Source organism: Pholcus phalangioides, unplaced genomic scaffold (assembly GCF_987345545.1).
Source record: "Pholcus phalangioides strain wild (caught in Gottingen) unplaced genomic scaffold, Ppha-v1.0 ptg000039l_1, whole genome shotgun sequence".
In the NCBI taxonomy this organism is placed as follows: domain Eukaryota; kingdom Metazoa; phylum Arthropoda; class Arachnida; order Araneae; family Pholcidae; genus Pholcus; species Pholcus phalangioides.
This window is the reverse complement of record NW_028301625.1, coordinates 15,880,520-15,898,454: the sequence shown is the minus strand read 5'-3', so window position 1 is coordinate 15,898,454 and position 17,935 is coordinate 15,880,520. Positions and strand designations below refer to the sequence as shown.

The 17,935-nt window shown below is 34.0% G+C and overlaps 1 protein-coding gene across 1 annotated transcript in view; it reads right to left on the bottom strand.

The window, feature by feature from the left end:
- Positions 1 to 1,921: 1,921 nt before the first annotated feature.
- The window catches only part of LOC149065623 (eukaryotic translation initiation factor 3 subunit G-like), a 37,752-nt gene continuing 21,738 nt past the window's right edge, over positions 1,922 to 17,935 (bottom strand). The window contains exons 8-11 of the mRNA XM_089253777.1: positions 17,433 to 17,513; positions 15,339 to 15,391; positions 6,708 to 6,814; positions 1,922 to 2,100 (exon numbers count right to left, since the gene is read on the bottom strand). Coding sequence (XP_089109903.1) covers positions 2,082 to 2,100; positions 6,708 to 6,814; positions 15,339 to 15,391; positions 17,433 to 17,513 — 260 coding nt within the window. The 3' untranslated portion in view covers positions 1,922 to 2,081. The remainder of the gene's footprint in view (positions 2,101 to 6,707; positions 6,815 to 15,338; positions 15,392 to 17,432; positions 17,514 to 17,935) is intronic.

Genomic DNA, 17,935 nt, shown 5'->3' with positions numbered 1-17,935 from the left:
GACCCGGGTTCGATTCCCGAAGGAGACAAATCACTTTTCTTTCCAAAATCAGTTTCGGCATAACACCCAGAAAATTCAATTTCTCAGTATATTTCAGGCCGGAAAAATACCATCTCTTCATTAAAATGTAAACTGTTCACCTGTCATGTTTGTTACTCAACTGAAAAGCAAGCGAGACAGGACAATATTAAGATTGCCGAGAAAACATGATTTAATTATTGTCCCTGTATTAAGACCTGGATGTGAGTGAACTTCATGTGGTTTTGCACCTAAAATGTGAAACTAAAATATACACACACACACACAATAACTATTGTTTTTTACTTTAATTTCTTAAATGAGCACTATCTCAAACTTATTTTTATACGATACATCGATAAATTGAAAGGAGTCTTGTGCCTTATATAATACAAGTATTACAGAGGATTCCACATTACTTAAGATTGAATTGTGGCGATGAGTTCATAAATGATCATTAAAGAAAACTCTCACAAACTACAAAACGTATAAACTTATCAGAAATGAGTAGCTATATTTGATATTTACTTACTTTGTTTTCGTCAGGAAAGTGTAGAATGAAGGATGTTTTTTCCGTTATGTTGGTAATCCTGCGTTTATAACTGAATGTAGTGTTCTGTAATACTGTATACAATTGATAAAAATATGGGTTCTGCCTAGCTCCACATTTGTTCTCTCTCCCCCCCCCCCTTTTCAGGGAAAACGTCACATGAGGCGAGCTGTCACTAAGACCAGTAAACGGAATTGTGTGACTCCGGCTACCATCCTGTACCACGATTTCTTTATATTCCAATTAGTGACTGCAAACAGATGTTCTGGATTGACCAGTTTCATCCCATTTCGGTTCCCAAACAAGTTTAAAAAAATTGTATTGTAATCAAATTCATCCATTCGATTTATATCCATTTAACACTGTTTATATCCCCCCCAGGCACGTGTAGAAATGGCACTTCCAAACGTGAATTTAAAAAATATATATATTCTCTCCTCTCTTTCTATACTCCAATATTTGCCACCACCAACCCCCCCCCCAAATTTCCCACCCTGGGCTATAGCCCCCTGTAAATACACTACTGACCATGTCCTGTTTTGTAATAATAAACCATAAAATAAACCATATGTCCTGTCCATCATTGTTGCTGCACACATTTTAACCCCAGTGGAACAAGGTTTTGGGAGGAGAGGATTTAGTTGAGTGAAAAAACAAAAATTGATGGTAGAAATTCACACACACACAAAAAAAAAACATTTCAAACACTTATACGCACTTGAAAATGGTTATTTTTTAAGGGCTTTTAAAGACTTGAAAATGAACTTTTTTTTATCAAGAAGTTTCAGGGATTGCCAAGGACTGTATGAACTCTAATTTAATTTCGAAGTGAAACATTTTATCATTATATGTACTGCTGCTCAAAAGTTAAGCAATAAAAAAGATGAATTAATATTTTTATAGAAAAATTTTTATGGAGTGTAATCACAGCAGTTGAAAGCACAGCCTGTGTTTTACAGCGGTTTGCAGTAAAATCATTGATTTATGCATGCAATAAGATTATATGAGGTTTGCCGTATCAGGGAAAGGAAATATTTTATGGATATGGGTTGGCACCAAATTTAGAGACATATCTGGGCGACTAGGTGCATCTGTGTATATAACTACCCTCTATAATGCTCCCTGAAAAAACTTTTTTTTCTCAGGAATGGACCTTGATTAATAAACTTGTTATTCTAATATTTTGGCATCTGTTCTAAATATGTAACTTAACTATGAATTTCTAATTGTTTTTGTAATCTTGCAAGTAATAGCTTTTTTGATCCATTTTATGATGATTCAATAAAAAATGAAAAAAAAAATCAATTATATGTTTTTGCCTTTGTTGCCAACTTGTGCGAACAGCAGTTTACATACAGATATTAATTTTTTTATTCAATATCGTTTCAGCTAAAGTGAAAATAAAAATACATAGCCTTTGTTCCAAAAAATTACCACCAAGTACTTAATGTCAGTTGTGAAATTCTTCTTCATCACTATTTTTCAGCTGAACATGCCTTCATACATTTATGCCCTAGTTGGATCCAGATGGCCTAGAATGGTTTTAAATGCATGCACAATGAGATGGGAAAAAAAGTTATATACAGTAGAACCTTGATTATCCGAACACATTGGGACCGAAGAGTCTTCGGAAAATCGATTTTGAAACTAATTCGATGAAGCAAAGGAATAAATAGAATTTAAGATGAATTCGTCAGATTAAAAAAAAAAAGACAGCTAAATCTGCTCCTATTCACATTTGTTTGCTTGTCAATCATTTATTACTACATACATTGTACCCGGATCTGCCTCCTACTTACATCTGTAGCTCACAGGCATAGTATGTACAATTATTTGAATTATTGTACAATAGAGCAAAGCTATCGAGTTGGAAGAAAAGAGGATTCAAGTTCCAAGAAAATACTAACTGTTGAGCATCATTGACCGTAGAAAACTTAAAATTAGTTTGAAAAGGTGTTGGGTTGACCAAGTTGTTCAGAAAATTAATGTTCGGATAAACAAGGTTCCAACTGCATATGTATATATTAGACACATTTTAAAATTTTCATTCATTTCTATTAAAATCCCTTGAACTCAGGATATCAGAAAAAAACAATATACAGTCAACGCACTATATAACAAGCCACTTTGTCCCATTGAAAATGAATGTTATATTTTAAGGGGGGGTCTTTATATTAAAAGTAAAACATATATGATATAGCAGGGTTGGATTTTCGCCGGGACAGTGGCAAAAAGTGGAAAAAACCAGGCAAAAATTATTCTTTTTACTTACATACCAAGCCAGACCTGCCAACTCTCTCGATTTAGGCGGGAGACTCCGGATTTTTCATCCTTCCTCCCGCTCTCCGGATTTGTTAAAATTTCTCCGGATTTTGGCAGAAAATTAGATTTTACGCGTTGCCGTGGCGTTAATGATTACCATCGTCGTTAAAGAAAACACCCATAGAGGACAGCTGTGGTCATTTCCATCGAGCAGCCTTAAAAAAATCTGTGACCGCTATTTAAGCAACTGGCGAAGACGCGACTTCGTTTTCGTAGCATTTATTGGCAATCATTTATCAGGGGCATGACCTTGGTTGTCGTAATTCCTGTATAATCGTTATTGTATTTCTTTAACAGCCGTGCGGTAAACACTTTTTTTCGTCAACAGCTTGGTAATTTGAGTTTTTTTTCATTGTTTCTTCTGATTAAACGTGTTCAGAAAGAAAATATAAAACTTTAAGCTATAATAAAGCTAAAATATAAAGCTTCTAAGAGTTTCATATACCCAAGATAGAATCACTGATAGCATTCATGAAAGGAAACATATTTTATGAACAGTATGTAAATGTGATTTCTCTATTCTGCACGGAAAGACTGACATGAAATTATATTCTGCTCAGGGGCAGTGCAGAATCTGCCTTTGGGGGGGGGGGAAATGTAGCTTTTTCTTAATTGATTAAAAAATAATAATGTTTTTTTAAATTTTTTTTGATCGAGTCTGTGAGTGCCGGGGGTGGGGGGGGGGGGTCCCCCTCGGGAGAATCTCCGGATTTCTGGATTTCAAAAGTTGGCACATCTGCAAGCTTAGTTTTTCAATTATGAATTAGTCTTTTGAATATAAAAACTTAAAAAACATGTGAAACTTATAAAATTACATGGTATAAAAATGAATATTTAGCAACCAAAAATTTACTATTTCATTGAGATCATCATTCTTGAGAAAGCAAAGAGATGATTGTGATAATTATTTCTTTTTTAACATTGCATAGCAAAATAGGAGTTTTGAAGAGGTTTCCAATGAAAGTTTATTCCTGATATCAGAATGAATGAATGAAAAGTTTGAGAATGTTCTATAGCAGCAGAACTTGCAGGACAAATTTGTAAATGTGCTATTGGTTTGCAAAAATCCTTCGAAATGTCACAAACAGATGAAACACTTTCCCACCATTTGTTAGCTGCAACCGATTCAATCACACCAGCAGAAAAGTATGTTTCAGGAAATGGCGATTCCTTTAGATCAAATTTTATTGCTAGGGGTATGTAAGTGAGATCTACACTCTGTAACCACTTTCGAGCATTTTCTTTTTGTTCATAATTTAACAACTCTCCTCTGTATTTCGGATGTAATAAATATGCAACTAAATGGTATGGTAGAACTGCTTAAGTGAAATGCTTTTTGGACTTGGATTATATGAGACTTCAAAATAGATTTTTTTAGTAGAGCGCACCACAGATGACAGGAATCTGCCAATGTCAAATGACTGCTCTGTATGCTATTTAAAGCATCTGAAACTGGTTTCAACTGCAACAGCAAATCTTTAACATTGCAGTAGAGATTATAATCTCTTACAATATTTACAATGTTCGAGTCAATTTCTCTTGAGTGACAATCTGAGTATAGGAGCTGTGATTCTTACTGAAAGTTTCTAAACAAATTATTTGACTGTTCCAGCGAGTACTGCAGGGTAATTGTGGTTTAGCGTAACCTACACATTCTTTGAGCCAAGCACCTGGAGAATGATGGTTCCTGAAGTACTTTTGTACTTCGATCACATGTTTTGTAACTGTTGATGGTGTTATGTCTTGACCAAGAAGATTCAGCCAATGAGCAGAGCATCCATACGTTATAAGTTCATCAGTATCTTTCAGTTCAAGCCGCATTTTTACCATGTTCTTTGCATTGTCTGTTACAACACTTTTTATCTGACATTGAAACTTGCTTTGCAGGTCTTTATGTTTCTGCATTTTTCAGCTGCATTTATTCAGCTGTTTTCTTCGTTGCTCCAGAATCTTCTGCATGCACAAGATATGAGTTTTCCTTGATCTGGATACAAGCTGCAGTAATTGGATCATTATGTATATTGCTCCAACCATCTATTATTAAAGTTGCACTTTTGTTGGATACTGCCTTCATTTCCTTTTCCATCTCACAATGAATGTTGGTGAGAACGTCATTTGAAATAGCTTTCCGAAATGATGGGCTATATCCTGGGCGCAACAGTTTTAGCATATTTTTAAAAATATCATTTTCCACAACCGAAAAAAGGAAATATTACACCCAAAAAAGAACTTTGCAACTTCATCAATTTTATCCTTTTCACTTTTGCTCGTCTTTTGAACAAATACATCTAAAGGTTGTTAAATACTTTTAAATTTCTTGATAGATGGATTTTCTTCATCTTGGAAATCATGATTTTCAGTGTTTAGAGCGGGAAGAGAGAAAATGAAGGTTCATAATTGCATCTGGCAATATGTGCTTTCATTTGTGCAGCTTTATTACTTTGCACATGACCACATTTTTTGCACTTAGCTGAAACTTTGCCATCACTTTTCAATTCTAGGAAATAATGCCATACATTATCTCTTTTTCTTCCGCTTCTAATCACTTTTAATCAAAAATTATAAGTGATGTAAAAATTAAAATTTACTTATCAATTTAAAGATTTAGCAAAAAGGGATGAATACATGAACTACTGAGGTGTAAATGGTGATTTTAGTCTAGGATAGTGACCAGTACTGCAATAAGAATGTAGCACCAACTTGCCAAAACCAATGAAAGGAGCAGGAATTAGCATTTTCCTCCAGTCCCACCCCATTCTACTGTGATGCACTTCAAAAATCTATATAGTTGTTTTTTCCACTCCTATGTTCATTGTATCCTAGCATTATTGTTCATACTAGTGGGTTGTGGTGAGAAAGAGAAAATATGTACTGATGAAGAACTTAGGCAAGCTGCTTGACTGGCAGTAATGCTTATCTCTCCCTCTATTGCTCCTCCTACCCCTTTGTCTGCATAATGAAATGTTAACAGATTCCAGGAAAAAAGGATTTTAGTTTAAAATTCTGTACTTTCATAGAGCAAGTCAAGATTATCTGAACTAGTTTCATTAACCACTTTACTGATGAAAGGTGCGTTTTGTCCATTCCCAAAAAATACATAAAAGCTTTCATACCTGGTAATCAGAGGACACAGTTGGGGAAAAAGAAAAAACAGATTTACACCCTAGTAATTCTTTTTTTCCCCTTCTAGTGAACAAAAAGAAAAAATAAGGGCTTGGCCTAATTTATCCAGAATACAAAACAGATATAAGGAAGGAAGGAGGAGACACTTATTTTTGTTACAGAAAAACATCAATTTCACAGATCTATTCCCCCCCCCCCTATTTTTGAAAAGTAAACAAAGATTTCTAACCAGTTTTGGGTATTTTTACTTGATCTTAAAAAATATATACATCTAAAACATTTTTTTATAGATTTGTTATCAAAAATTCATAAGTAAAAGATTTTATGGTTATCTATTTATAGAATTCAAAACAGATAGATCCAATTTTTTAATTCTCTGAATTTTTGCCACTGGCAAAAACTATTTTTGCCGGGACGGTTTTACCGCGGTTTTTTCCACTGCGGCAAAAACTTGCCAACCCTATGATATAGTCGTTCTATAAAAACCTTTGGGACCTATCCCACCAATCGTTATAATGGAATAGTCACCTTAACATGGTGTCATTATGACGAGGGAGGGAGAGTGTGCCATGTATATATAGTCAGACCCACTTACAATGAGAAGCCGAATGTATATTTAAATAGGCTGCAGAGAGCTTTGAATGATTTTTGAATTGACTGTATTTGGCATTTAAAAATGATGAAAAATACTAACTTGGCCCACTCTACACTCAATATCAGGTTGTCATAGCCGAAGCCATCTATGTGTTTTATAGCTCTGGCAGCATCTTCTCTGCGATGAAAGCTAATAAACGCAAAACCCTGAAAAATTTAAAAAAATATTTTATTTTGAACACAAGATACATTTAATTTCTAAAGTCAAACTGATTGAAAAACAATAACTCTTTGCCAAAAAATATATGAAGCAATGATTCCCCTATTGAAGAAATTATCTGATTGGATGCTCTTTCTTGATACTTTTTTGTAGCTGCCAACTATAGAGAGAGAGAGAATTCTGAAGTTTTTTGAAAGGATCCAAATTCTGTACAAAAATAAATATATAAAAGGGATCTTTGAAAACATTGTATGAATTTTTCATTACTAAAAGTGAAATTGTAGGGATTTTTATCCCATTGCAAAAACATGACATCATGCGATCAAGCCATCGCCAATCATGGCCAACTAGTAGGTTAAATTACCTGTCATTAACTCTCAAAAATCAAATCTCGCCAACCAATCTCCATCAGGCCTGAAACTGGACATACAGACTCAATGGGCCATATGGATAAAGCAGATACATACATGCTCATGCTAATTTTGAATGTCAAAAGACTGGATTGACACTGGCTGATTGGCAAATTGTGTTTTCTTTCCAATTTTTTTTTTTTTTGATTTGTCACAATGGTGTCGCATGAAAATTTACACAACGCTTGTGATCTCATTTCATGGACCGAAATCGAAAGCAACAGCCTTTTTTCAGGTAAATTCTTTGGGATTAATTTTTCCCCCCCTAAATGTAGAGAATTTTTTAGCAATCACAGGTAAAGTTTAGGAAATTAAGAATTTTTCTGGAGTCAGAGATATTAGAAATTAGGCAACAATGTGTGCGCTCTCTCTCTTTTGGGTTTCTCTCTTGTAATGAACTCCAACAATAGTAAGTAGTAAGGGGAATTCCAACAACGACTGATCACAGTTCTGAAGGATGATTTACAGTCAGCTACTTCTTAGTTGGAACATGATGGAAAATAGCTGCATTTACAAAAGTGAAAGAGCAGAAATAGAGAACAGTGGGGATAAAAAAATTTGAGCATTATTTATCACAATGAAAAGAGATTTTTAGAATAATTTGATTAAACGAAAATATAAAATGAAACAAGGTACTAAAGAGAAGAGAATTTGCTTACTTCCTATCTGGCCCTGAAAAATGTCTAAGGACCACCCCCCAGCTACTTTGGATGCTAGCCATTGAGACAATTATTTATAATAAAAGAAATTCACAACTGCTATCAAAAATGTCCCTGTGGTTCAGATGATGCCAAGTTGCAACATGTCAAATTAGTGTGTGTGTGTGTTCACCTCCACTTAATATATCTACAGTAGAACCTAGATTATCCGGGCAACAGATTAATCGTGTAAGAAAAATTTATACATAATTTCGTGGTAAGCCTTTTCCTATGTGTTTTTTTTTTTTATCAGTGATGTAAGATTTTGTGAATGTTTTTTTGTTAATGGAAACTAACATTTTCATTTCATAGAACTGGATTTCTTCATTCTTTTACTGAACTCCCCACCCCATTCTCAGAGGTCCCATGTCCCATTCAAACGGCAGGCCTCACCACCCCCCATATATATGCACACAAGATCTAAGAACCAGACATTGCCCAGGGGTGATCCACATTTGAAGGTTTATAGCCAATTACAGACGATGCTGAAAAAAGGCTCCTTATGCATAAGGGGTGTTGTTTAAAATGTATTGCTTTTTTCAACAACTGAAAGGCAAGGAACAAGGATTGTGCCATTAGTGAAGCCCAGTATAATAATATTGTGGCTACACAATCGCAGAAATAAGAAATTTTATTTATTAATTTTTTTGCAAGGATAATACTATACACTGGACAGTCATTTTGAACAGGTAAAATATACAGGGGTTCCACCAAAAAATTAGAAAGAGTACTCCCTTAGACAACATAATCATAGCATAATAAAAAATCCCCGAAAAATTTTTTCTTTTGAAAAATTAAAAAAAAACCTTTTCATAGCACTATTTAAGTATCCTGTAAGATTGACTCAAGCAAAAGCAAAATGACAAATGACTTGGTAACAAACACAATTTTTGGTCAAAATAGGGTATTAGCAACCACAGAGATAATTCTTTTCTGTGTCCCCTCACAATATATATTATTCTTTTTTTTGTAGTTTTCCACAGCCCAGTCTGTCAACTCTAACAATGCACACAGCAAATAATGCAGACAATAAGTTTTTTAAGAATGACGCTCTTTCGAGACCACTTCCAAAAGCACAGTGCGAAATGTGCAAATTACAAGGTCTGATATAAGTCAAGGTGCACCAGATGACTACTGTGTCGTCCATCCCTTTTTTAAAAGGATTCGTTCAAATTTTAGTGTTCAATGCCAGTGTAATCGTTTGTGACAAATGAAGCACTTTCATTTCTAGCTCTTTGCTGAGCGTAAATATTGTTTATGCCTCTGCATGCCCTAAAAATACAGAAGACAATTGAATGTTATTGGGTATCATCAGTGTCACAAAACCAAGAATAGGCCTATGTATCCAACTGCTTTGTTATGCAAACTGTTCTTTTTCACCTATAGGCAAAATGTGCACCATAATTTTGAATGATGAATGTTACTGTACAAGACCATTAAATAGTAAATACAAAATTATTTATTCCATTGACACAGAAGTTTTAATCACAACTATACTTGTTGAACCCTCAAACTAAACAAATTAAAAATTAATAAACCAGTAAAATGGTCCACATACCCCCCGAAAATAAATTTAAAAACCATACAATTTCTGCTTTGGCAGAATCATTAATTGCTATCTACATTTGCATTATTTGGCATTATATCGATGATTCCTTTCTCAATTAAAATCAATTATATGAATTTTGTTAATAGGTTTTGGTAGGAAACGTAGGACGAAGTGGGAGCCCTGAATATATATAAATCCTTTTTTATTTGTAATTTTTTTTTTAATTTAAATTTTCACTCCCGGTGGTTTAAACATATTTATTGGTTATCTATGTTTGCCTTCCCCCACCATTTAACCTGGATAATAGAGGTTCTACTGTATATGCAAAACAAGGTGTTTTTAGTCACTTTAGCAGTGTAAGATCCAGTCTACATTTTCTTTATTAAAGTTATAAGTAATTTAAAGAAATACAGGCAAGAATTTGTCATAAACTAAGGTATTTTAAAATTATTTTAAAGTATATTCAGCTTTGAAAAAAAAAGTGTGATTTTATTTTTTTTGTATGACCTTCGCAGATCAATAAACTTCATTGTATTTAACATATAGTTCCATCATATCTCACATCCACAGTGGTTCCATTTTGGTTAATACTACATTTTCAATGCTCTCCTATATATAGTTTGTCCTATGTAACCAAGAAGACAATCTCTATGTAGAATATAGTAGATATTCCCATTGAATTTTAGGGTTCTTGCAGGCAAAAGTACAGTTAAAACTGAATTTGGAGAGAATTTTTTCAAATTTGTATAATCTAGCTGGATTGAATGGAAACTTTTTGCCCTTTCCCACTACAAGATCCCGCCATCCAATGCAGTAAAAACTTTTAGCTTCTCACTCTTACATCATTAAAACAATATCCACTCAGTGCTTCAGACTTGCAATGAAAGACAATAGAGCGATTGCCAAGATCATGAATATGACAGTAGAATTGATAAAATTATGTAGAAATTAAAAAGACCACCTCTTCCACTATACTGCAGAAATGCAGATGAAAGATAATGCCTACACCTGAGAAGAAAATAATAGTGGTTCCATTCATTCTAGCTAGATCAAAGGAAAATGAAAAACTACCCCAAATTTTGGTTTCAATACAGGGTTCCCAGCAAAATCCACTTGATCATTTCCCTGACTTTCCCTGACTCTCCCTGACCAAATTCAAAAATTTCCCTGACCAAATGCACGTACTCTGTCACACGCATATATAATTCTAAACCATCTAATATCAGTAAATCAGTGATTCCCAACGTGGGCGATGGAATGTCCCAGGGGGCGGTAGAAGCTACAGGTGTAATATAGGATCCTATGGGTTAGATTGTGTTGGGGGCGATGGGTGAAAAAAGTTTCTGAAGGGTGGTGATGGGCCAAAAAAGATTAGGAAACTATGCTCTAAATTATAGTCGACCCCCCTCCCCCGTATTTGTGGGGGTTACATTCTGGGGGTGGGGAAAATATGGGAAATTGCAAATAACTGAAACCATAGATTTTTTGTTTATCTTGTTTATTGAACATCATGAGAAGAGCACGGTAACGCAAAATTATAAGGAAATATAAACAAGGGTGCAGTGATTGATTGTTGGTGATGTTTTTTGAAAGAACATTGTAATTTCTGTTTGCCGTTTCTTCTTCATATCATCAAGTATGTTGGAGTATGTTGACAAGACTTTCTCTACCAATCTTTCTACATGTGAAGAACGTAATATAGAGGGGATCTATATCATGAAAATCATCTGGTGGTGAGCCACAGCAGCAACTGGCTTACTTTTGCCAAGCATAGTCAATACATATATAATTTTTTTTTTTTTTTTTTTTGTATTTTCGGAGCATTATCAGTAGCACTAGACAAATGAGCCATCCTAAACAGGCACAACTCAAATTTTGTAAACAAAACATGTAAATGACGATTGCTGAGGAAAAAATCCAATAAAGGGAAAAAAACCACAAATACGGGAACCACGAATACGGGGTGGGGCAACTGTATATCATTTCACAGTAATACACCATTGAAAAGCACATTACAGACAGATGCTAATATTTTGCCGCCACCACCACTCCTTCCAAAATCAAACAGTGTATATGATCTTGTACACAACACTAGTTTCCTTGGAAATTTCACAGAGATAACTGAATTCAAATCATTCTTCAACATATAAAGGTTAAGGGCCCTTTTACACGGAGCGGATGTGGACGCAGGTCCGGAAGAAGTTTTAACAATTGGTATATACAGAGCATTTCAGACGATGTGGAATGCACCCTCACCTTTGAAGTGTTCATGTGGGTTCGGATGGCATCCGCATGTGTCAAAACCTACGTGCGGGCTCCACATCCACACATACAAGTATCGTACATTAGGTTATTTGGAGCTATTCACACGACGCGGATGCGGGTCAAATTAGTCCACATCTTTGGCTACTTTTTCAAGATGATTTCGCATGGATTTTTTTAATTATTTGACATAAATATAAAAACACCATATGAAGGTCCCTGTGCATCAATAGGATGTACCCACATATATGTCTATCCCTCCATTTCCTTCTGAGATAAAGGAGATATAGCAACTTTAACTGCCTTTTGTCCATACTTTACAATTTTATATAATAAAACCTGCCAACAACTGAACTTTAATAACTTTTAAATTTAATTACAAATTTTAAATTTTTTCTTTTTAAATTTTTAAAATTATTTTAAAAATATAAATATTTAAAATTGTTTTAAATATTTATTTATTTTTAAAACTAAATACTTTTATTAAACAACGTTATCCATGTACGGCGTTCACTCAGGGCTGGATTAACATGTTTGAAAGCCCTAAGCACTTGAATAGTTTTGGTGTGTGTGTCCCACCCCCAATACCTACATATATACGTTACATGATATTGAGTCTATAAACTTAAAAAAAAAAGTGACTAATCTAAGGATGGGATTTCACTCTAAAAGTTTTATGAAAGTTATTTTATAAAACTTGAAAAAAAGCAACCAATAAATTTATCGGTTACATTCGAGAAAATGCAACCAATCAGCTTATTGGTTGCATTTGTAAAAGAATAAAATTTTTATAGTGTAATCCGGGCTTAACACAGAATTGTGATGTGAATATTTCTAAGCACAGACATTTTGAAAGTCTTCACCCCTCCCCCTTTTTCTACTTGCAAAGTCTTTTGATATCTCCTGATTTTTTCTTTTTTGGAACATCATTGGATGTGTTTTTGGAATTTTATTTCATATTTTCTAAAAAGACAGATCTTAGATTTTTTTTCAAAACCTTTTGAAAATATTTTGAGATATGTTCTCCCATTGACTAATTGTGACGATCAAACTGAAAAGGCATCTTTATGTTAAGGTTAAACTATTAAGATTATTCTATGGGGCTCTAGATTAAACCAAAGAATAGCTCTAGGCTGCCTATGAGCACTGAATCAGGGGTGAAGGAGAAAAATAATTACAAAAATTGGGGAAAAAAAGTTTTTATGCACAAATTTCAAACTAAAGATTTTTTAGAACTTTAGTGCTCGTGTGAAAGGGCATGCGAATCTGGGATCTGGACCCACGTCCACTCAGTGTGAAATGGGCCTAAAGGTTCTCTACCCACAGGCAGGAAAAAAAACAAGAAAATAAAATGTTTTTTTCAGAAGAAATAGAAAAGAAGTTAAGCACTGATATATTGGCTTTGCTTTCAACAATGGAAAGGAGGGTCTCTCCACTTTAGATCCCTTCATCTATTTACTCAGAGGGCAGATTGTTTCTTGGCCAACATTGTAAAATCCCACTCTTAAACTGATAAGACATTTCTCTCAGTAGGGGATCTGGAGGAAAATGCTGATAAGGATTTTTTTTCCTCTCCCTGGGGGATCTGAAAAATAATCTTCCATGGAAAAAAGTGAAGGTAAACCATTTGAACGTAGATTTATCCTCTGATTTTTTCCCCTTCAAATTTCCCCTGACTTTTCCCAAGTATTTAGAATTTTCCCTGACTTTTGACAAATATTTCATATTTTCCCTGACTTTCCCTGACCGTTTTCCGATTCCCTGACTTTCCCTGATTCTCCCTGACTTTCCAGGTTGCTGGGAACCCTTCCAGGCCTGGGAATCGCAAAACTTTCTGCTTTGGGGGGGGGGCAAATGTGTGATATTGTCACACATTTGCCCCCCCCCAAAGCAGAAAGTTTTGCGATGTTCTGCAACGAGCCCTCAGCTGACGGAAAATGTTCTGCAGTAAAAATTTGCATATACATTGGGTTGGTGTAAGTAACTCATGCACATAATAGCGTTTTTTTACACTTTCTTATTAAAATTCTTTTAGATTGTTCTGCAACTGGTTGTTCTGCAATGTATGTCGCACATTTCAGCATATTCTGCTTTGGGGCATTTGCCTACAAGAAACCTAAAATTTGAACCACATTTAAAGATCTAGTCCCACAGATGAAGTAATAAGGTACTTGCTATAATCCACTTGGGGATTGGTCCCCTTGGTTATATAGAACAAATGGGGAGAGCATTTAAAACGTATTGACACACATGAAGCATGTGAAGATCATGAAGTTGATCTCCAACAGCTGCACATTGTTAGCTGAAGAGTCAGAAATTCAGGTTTGGCAAAGCACAGTTCAAACAAATAAAAAAAATCAAAAAGAGCAGGTGATTTCACTTTAAGATACAAAAATAAAATCACTCAGAAATGCCTTAGCTTATGAAAAGTCCACGCTCAGTATTCCTTCAATGCAGAGGAAGTTTATCACAAGAGGGAAACTTGAAAGTATGAAGAAAGAGTAATCAATCAGAGCACTGCTTTATTCAGTCTTCAACATTAAAATAAATTAGATTTTTTTATCCTTGACAACTGTGTTGAAACACATCAGGTGTTATCTGTTTTGCATTTGTTTTTGATAATGTTGTAATTACATATTTCTTACAGTCAAACTAGTTTGTAATTAACCCAATACCTATTTTGATCAACTACACTATTCAATTATTCTTAGAATACTTCCTATAGAACAATAAAAATTATTTCCTTTTCCATCAACAAAAGGGGAAAAAGTTTTGTTTAAAAACTCTCTACTGTTATTAATTTTTACAAATCATTATGCCTTCAACATAATTTAGCATATTTTGACTAATAAAATGAACTTTTTTGGCTAACAAATAAATGAAATTTTTTTTAAAAATAAATACAATGTGTGTGTGTTATTTACTTTAAAAGAAAGTTTTTCCCCAAAATTATCTTTAACTGTAATCACAATGGATTAATAATAATGGAAAAAAAATCAACTTTATAATTCTGATCACTACCACAACATGATCCATTTACATTTTTCTTTTTGGAACAGGTACCCCAGTTAAAAAAACAAAATATTTTCTGTTCAACAGAACCACTACAACTTTTTTTAAATAAAATTTAAGCTCCATACATTTGTTTCCCATAAAATACTTTATATAGAAATATTCACGCATATTTCTAGGTAAAATATTTAACTTACAGTTAAATAACGCAATTTCCTGTACACAGTCCAGACCATTGTATCGCCCATAGGAGAGAAAATATTCGCTTTAATAAATAAAATTCTGTATACTGTGCATGCACCAATAAATTGCCAGTAAGAGAGCTTGTGCCATTTCTTCCCCCCTCCTAACCCTTCCACGGGGAGGCAAGGTAAAAATTTTTTTATCAAGATACTTTCTGGATATTAGAGTGCTGAGATGAACTCCATCTTAGCACCAATATACAGAAAGTCTTTCCTTGATGTCTAATGTGACAGAAAAATAAAATCTAATTATATCATACTGTTCAATAGCTCACAGGATAAAATAACTACGGTAATAAATTTAGAAATAACTGTAAAAAACTATTAAACCAACATACCTTAGACTGTCCAGTCAATTTGTCTTTAGCCAGGTAGATTCGAGCTATGGTACCTGTGATACACAAGATAAAAAACATATATTGAATTTTATTAACTGGATTGATAACACTATTAATTTAAATTGCATAAAAACTCAAAAGGAAAAAAAATCATTGAACCAATATAAAAACACTTCGTTATTTTGTTATTTACAATTCCACAACAGTCTACATGCATAACAGCAACTAATGGATTACACAAATTTTTGTAGACTATATAGTTATATTCTGGTCTATAAATGTGAAATCTCTTGACTGCTCCAGCTGGGATGGGAGCAGGCGGGAGGCATAACTCAAAGGATTCAGGCCACTCGAGCCCCAAAGCTTTTCTGAAGCACGCCCTCAGTATTTCATGAACACACAAAGCAATATACATATGTACTCTGTCCCCCCAACGTGCTTCATTGAATCCCTTATGTCAGATGTCTATCATCCTTAGCAAACCTTAATTGTTATTGCCTTAACAGAATCCTTGAGTAGGAGGGGTGGTTGTCACGGAGCAACTTATATTCCTAATTGAGAAATAGTCATTTCTATAGAAATAAGTCATTCTGACCACTCCGGTAGTTCTATGAGAGGTGAAAATTACTGTAGTTTTAATGCTTTTGGTAATCAGGCAGTGTAAAATACAGAGAGACAACCTTGGAAAAACAAAAATATATGCAGAGCTCCCACTCAAATTAGAAAAAGTAGGATGGGGGGGGGGGCAAAGACAACATAATTATAACCTTATGGGGGAACAAAAAATTTATTAACTTTATTTTTTTTAAAAATAGCAATTTTTTTTTTCATAGCACTATTTCAGTATCCTATAAGATGACTTCAGCCAAAGCAAAATGACAGAAATGAATTGGCAACAAAAAAATTTTGGGCCAAAACAGTGTACTAGCAACCAAAGATTTTGTCTCATCTCAAAATATATATTACATTTTTTTTTCTAGGAGTCTTTCAAAGTCCAGTCTCAACCCTTTTCCCCGATACAGAGCAAATTATGAAGACGTGTAAGTTTTTAAGAATGAGACTCCTTCGAGACAACTTTCAAAAGCACAGTGCAAAATTTGTAAATTAGGGCCAATGTAAATGTGCTGTCCATATATTTTTTAAGGGATTTGTTTACATTTTACTGTCAATGCCAGAGCATCATTGTTTTTGACAAATAAAGCACTTTCATTTCTAGATCTTTGCAGATAAACAAAGTAAACATTGTTTATGCCTTTGCATGTCCTAAAAATAAAGACAATTGAATGCTATTGGGTAACATCAGGGTCACAAAACCTAGAATAGGTTTATTTATCCAACTGCTTTATTATGCAAACTGTTGTTTCACCTATATACAAAATGTGCACAATAATGTTGAATGATGAATGTTAGTTACTGTACAATGAATAGTTCAAGACCACCAAGTAGTAAATACAAAATGATTTTTTTCTATCCGGATAGAAGTTTTTAATGATTACTCAAAACACACACTGGCACAAAATTATTTTTTGAACTCTCAAACTAAGCAAAAGAAAAATAATAAACCACATAGCCTCACATACATCCCCCAAATAAACTAAAAAAAACTTTTTGTTTGGCAGAATCATTAATTGCAATCTACATTTGTATTATTTAGCAAATATTTCAATACAATTCCCTTTTCATTTAAAAGAATTTTGAATTGAATTTTGTTGATGCGATTTGGTAGGAAAAATAGGACAAAACCTAGAAAGTAGGACATTTCACCTAAAATTAGGAAAAGTAAGCCAAGTCGAAGCCTTGCATGACAAGTTTAAAAAAAATTGAAGGTAATTTTGAGCAAAATAAAAAGATTGTTGCAGCAGTTTCAAAATCCCTTGTAACAAATATTGTGATAGAGATTTATCGTAGTATCAATGAGTTTAATGTTAGACCACGGACAATTCCAAACAAGATTTGAAAAAAAATCTTGTAGGGGGTTTATTATTATATCGAGTATCGTTGTAGCCAAGTTTCACTGTATATATATATTTTGGACAAATGCATAAAAGAATGTTAACATTTTATTTCATAAAACAAAAGGGGGGAAAACCATACCAAACGGTCTGAACAGCTCCTGCAAATCTGCATCTCTCACATCCTCCGACAAATTAGTAACTCTGATTGTACTTGTTTCATCTGGGAAAAAAATAAATAAAAATACATATTGGGGGGGAAAAAATGGATAGAAAATTTGCTATCAAAAAGCTTAATGCTTTATTCAGTTGTCTTTCGTTTTATTACAAGTCAACTTGATCTTTTCTCATGAAATAAAAATTGGAATTTGCCTGGCACAGTGGAAACTAAACCCTTTGTAAAATGCCAGATCTTTCAAGAAAGCAACTTTTTCAAGTTTTGTGCAGATGAGTTTTCTTTCCCTTTCCCAACTCTAACAACAATAAACCAAGGAAGACATGTCAGTTTTGAACAAAGAAACCTGTTAGATAGGTTTTATTTTATCTCCCAACATAAAACTTTTCGATGATACAAACTGCTTATGAACTTATCCAATTCAAGAGCATAGAAATGTGCTCTTACATGAGCTGTAAAACAATTAAAAA